At 39.0% G+C, this 3,666-nt stretch overlaps 1 protein-coding gene across 1 annotated transcript; it reads left to right on the top strand.

Annotated features, from left to right (window-relative positions):
- Positions 1–2,226: 2,226 nt before the first annotated feature.
- LOC106701630 (olfactory receptor-like protein OLF4) lies at positions 2,227–3,173 on the top strand. Its single transcript, XM_014483392.2, is given in 2 exon segments — positions 2,227–2,611; positions 2,614–3,173. Coding segments are annotated over 2 exon segments (945 nt in total).
- Positions 3,174–3,666: the final 493 nt, after the last annotated feature.

The following is a 3,666-nucleotide window of genomic DNA, read 5'->3' as shown; positions in this document are numbered from 1 at the left end:
AGGGATATAACCTATGTCTCCTGTATTGACAAGCAGATTTTTTACTTTCTGAGCCACCAGGGAAATCCAGTTAGAAGGAATAGGAGGTATAAAATACTTCCAGTAAAAGTAGAAATTAAGTATGCTGCTGCTGCTAAGTCACTTTAGTTGTGTCCGACTCTGTGCGACCCCATAGATGGCAGCCCACCAGGCTCCCCTGTCCCTGGGATTCTCCAGGCAAGAACGCTGGAGTGGGTTGCCATTTCCTTCACCAATGCATTAAAGTGAAAAGTGAACGTGAAGTCGCTCAGTCGTGTCCAACTCTTAGCGACCCCATGGACTGCAGCCCACCAGGCTCCTCCATCCATGGGATTTTCCAGGCAAGAGTACTGGAGTGGGGTGCCATTACCTTCTCCAAGAAAGTAAGTATAAGGATCTTATTTATGAACAGGAGGAAACAAATAGGGAAAGTCCATTAGAAAGGAAGTCTTCTACTGTTTCATATGCCTCATATAATACATATCTAACTTCTGTTGTATTTTTTGTATTTCTGATATTTAATTGGTAGTTTATATTCCAATTGTTTCTTTTCATCTTGGGATATTCAAACTGTAAGATGTTCCATGTCATAACTGTATCATTATTTACATCCTTGAACAAAAGGTATTTTTGTTCTTTTTTTTTTTTTTTTTTCTGTGCATCAAAGAGATGTCACTGGAGGTGGAATGTTGATGAAGCAAGGAAACTTTTCTTTATTGCATTGTCTCAGGGTCATTTGAGTATATTGGATATTATTTTTCCTTAATGTCTGTATGCCCATTTCATTTCTCTCTGTTTCTTTCACTCTCGTACTTTTCATTCTTTTCTAAATACCAAGCAGAAATTGGCTATACCAAAAGTGAACCCCAATTTATTGTTCCATGAGAAGTTTACAAACTGGGAATTTCAGGGAAAAATTATATATTTTTTGGAGAATATATAATTCTGACTAGATGAGCTGTAAGCATTCACGACATAAAGAGAGTGAATCTGGGTGACCAATGCATAGTAGTGACACAACCGAGAAGAACATGGTATATTTGTCTGTGTGTGTGTGTGCATGCGTGTGCATGCACACTTATGCCTTGAAATGGAGAACAGGTCTTAAAGCAGAGGCACCTGGATTCATATGCTAAATGACTTATATACACATGTCAAAATTAAGTCAACAGATGGAACTTAGAAGGGAATCTTTTTTAATTCACAGGATGGTTTTATAGCTAAACTGATAATGTGCAAGGAAACACATGGAAGGAGGGATTTTCTGTGGACTGAAGGTTCAGCTGTAGAAGGAGGCCATCTTGTTCCTCAGCATCCCTGACACCATCTCTAATCATTCCCCCTCCTGCTTATCCCTCTGCCCCACTGGCTTCCTTGTTTGCACTTGAACATGTGGAACAAGCAGCTTCCTCAGGTCCTTAGCATTGGCAGCTCCCTCTTCCAGGCACACACTTCTGACATCACACCAGCTCCTTGTCTCTTCTTCTTTAGGAATCTGTTAAAACATCACCTAGTTTGCTGGACTTTCCTGAACATTCAGAACAAAATAACGGCTCCCACCACTCTCTTTTATACCTGGTTTTGTTTTCTTCATAGCATCTGTCACATCTAACATATTCTATAGTATTTTATTTGAATATACTCATTCAGTGTTCTTGGATTGCAAGAGGTTTATTTTTCAGCACTTTCTACTGGGTCAGCACAAAATATGTATTTCTCAAGTGAGTGAAGGAATATCACCTTTAAATTCTAGAATATATGACCTCTTAGCAAATGTGATGAGAATGGGGCAAAAATTCCTAATCAGAAATGAAATGAAGCATACCTTCAAAGGGGCTTCTACAATGACTCAGATGTTTAGAATTCACCTGCAATGGAATAGCCCTTCAAGAGACTCGGATTCAATCCCTGGTTTGGGAGGGTCACCTGGAGGAGGGGATGGCAACCCACTCCAGAACTCTTTCCTGGGAAATTCCATGGACAGTGGAGGCTGGCATGCTATGGTCCTTGGAATTGGAGAGAGTTGGACATGACTGAAGACGTTAAACATATACACATACACTCAAAGAGAACTTATCTGTAAATAAAATACTAATATCAAATTCTTGAGATAGAAATTGAAATTGTGGTCTTTCATCTATGTGAATTATAGCAGTATGAGCTAAAATTGTCATTATTTTCCTTTTTCCTGGTAGTCACCTCCACCCCATGGAAGCAAATAACAATACACAAATTTCAGGATTTCTTCTTCTGGGACTTTCAAAGGAGCCCAAACTACAGCCCTTCATATTCGGGCTTTTCCTCTCCATGTACCTGGTCACTGTGTTTGGAAACCTGCTGATCATCCTGGCCGTCAGCTCAGACCATCACCTGCACACCCCCATGTACTTCTTCCTCTCCAACCTGTCCTTTGTGGACATCTGCTTCACCTCCACCACCATCCCAAAGATGCTGTGGAACATCCAGACCAAGAGTAAAGTAATCACGTATGAAGGCTGTATCACCCAGATGTGTTTTTATATTCTCTTTGCAGGATTAGATGACATTCTCCTGACTGTGATGGCCTATGATCGGTACATGGCCATCTGCCACCCCTACACTACATGGTCATCATGAGTTCCCAGCTCTGTGGATCGCTGGTTCTAATATCTTGGTTTATAAGTGTCCTGTATTCCTTGCTACACAGTTTAATGGTGTTGCGATTGTCCTTCCGCCCCACTGTGAAAATCCCCCAATTTTTCTGTGAACTCAATCAGATGATACAACTTGCCAGTTCTGATAACTTTCTTAATAACATAGTAATGTATTTTGCAGCTGTACTGATGGGTGTTGGTCCTTTTTCTGGTATCCTTTACTCTTACTCTAAAATAGTTTCCTGCATATGTAAGATTTCATCAGCTCAAGGGAAATATAAAGCATTTTCTACCTGTGTGTCCCACCTCTCGGTTGTCTTCCTATTTTATTTTACAGTCTTAGGAGTGTACTTTAGCTCTGCTGCTACCCACAGCTCACATCCAAGTACAATTGCCTCGGTGATGTACACTGTGGTCACACCCATGCTGAATCCCTTCATCTACAGTCTGAGGAACAAAGATATAAAGGGGGCTCTGAAGAGTTTATATTTGATGCCAAGTATAAAAGACCTATTATACTAGTGCCCTGGATTGCATAACTCAAAGCCTCTGAACCTGAAATTGTGATTCTTTGATTATTGTGAAGTAAAATTCACTCCTTGTAGGTATTACTTGTGATTTCCAATTTTCTTTTTGTCTTTGGATTCAGCATCTTTATATAATTTAGGCACTTTCTTTATTAAGCTTTATTCTCAGTCTTATGTACCGAGTTTTTATTTTTTCCTACTCCACAATTTACATGCCTTTGGATAAAAAAATGTTTGGAAATTTCATTTCTTTTTTTTTTTTTAATTGTTTCAAAATCTTATTTTATTTGGAAATGACTTAGCCATTCAATAGACTTCCAACACTTTCTTTGGTGGGGTATCATAGATTTATGAAGACTTTATTAAGAATAATGTCTCTTTATTAGAGAATTTAGTCTACTGATACACAAAGAGATTATCCATAGGTGCTACTTATTGCCAGTGTGTTACTTGTTTTTGGTTTTTTAGTTCTTGTTTTTTTCTTCTGT

The sequence above is a fragment of the Bos mutus genome, chromosome 7 (genome assembly GCF_027580195.1).
Source record: "Bos mutus isolate GX-2022 chromosome 7, NWIPB_WYAK_1.1, whole genome shotgun sequence".
NCBI lineage: Eukaryota > Metazoa > Chordata > Mammalia > Artiodactyla > Bovidae > Bos > Bos mutus.
Note: the sequence above shows the minus strand (reverse complement) of the source record. Positions and strands in the feature narration are given on the sequence as shown.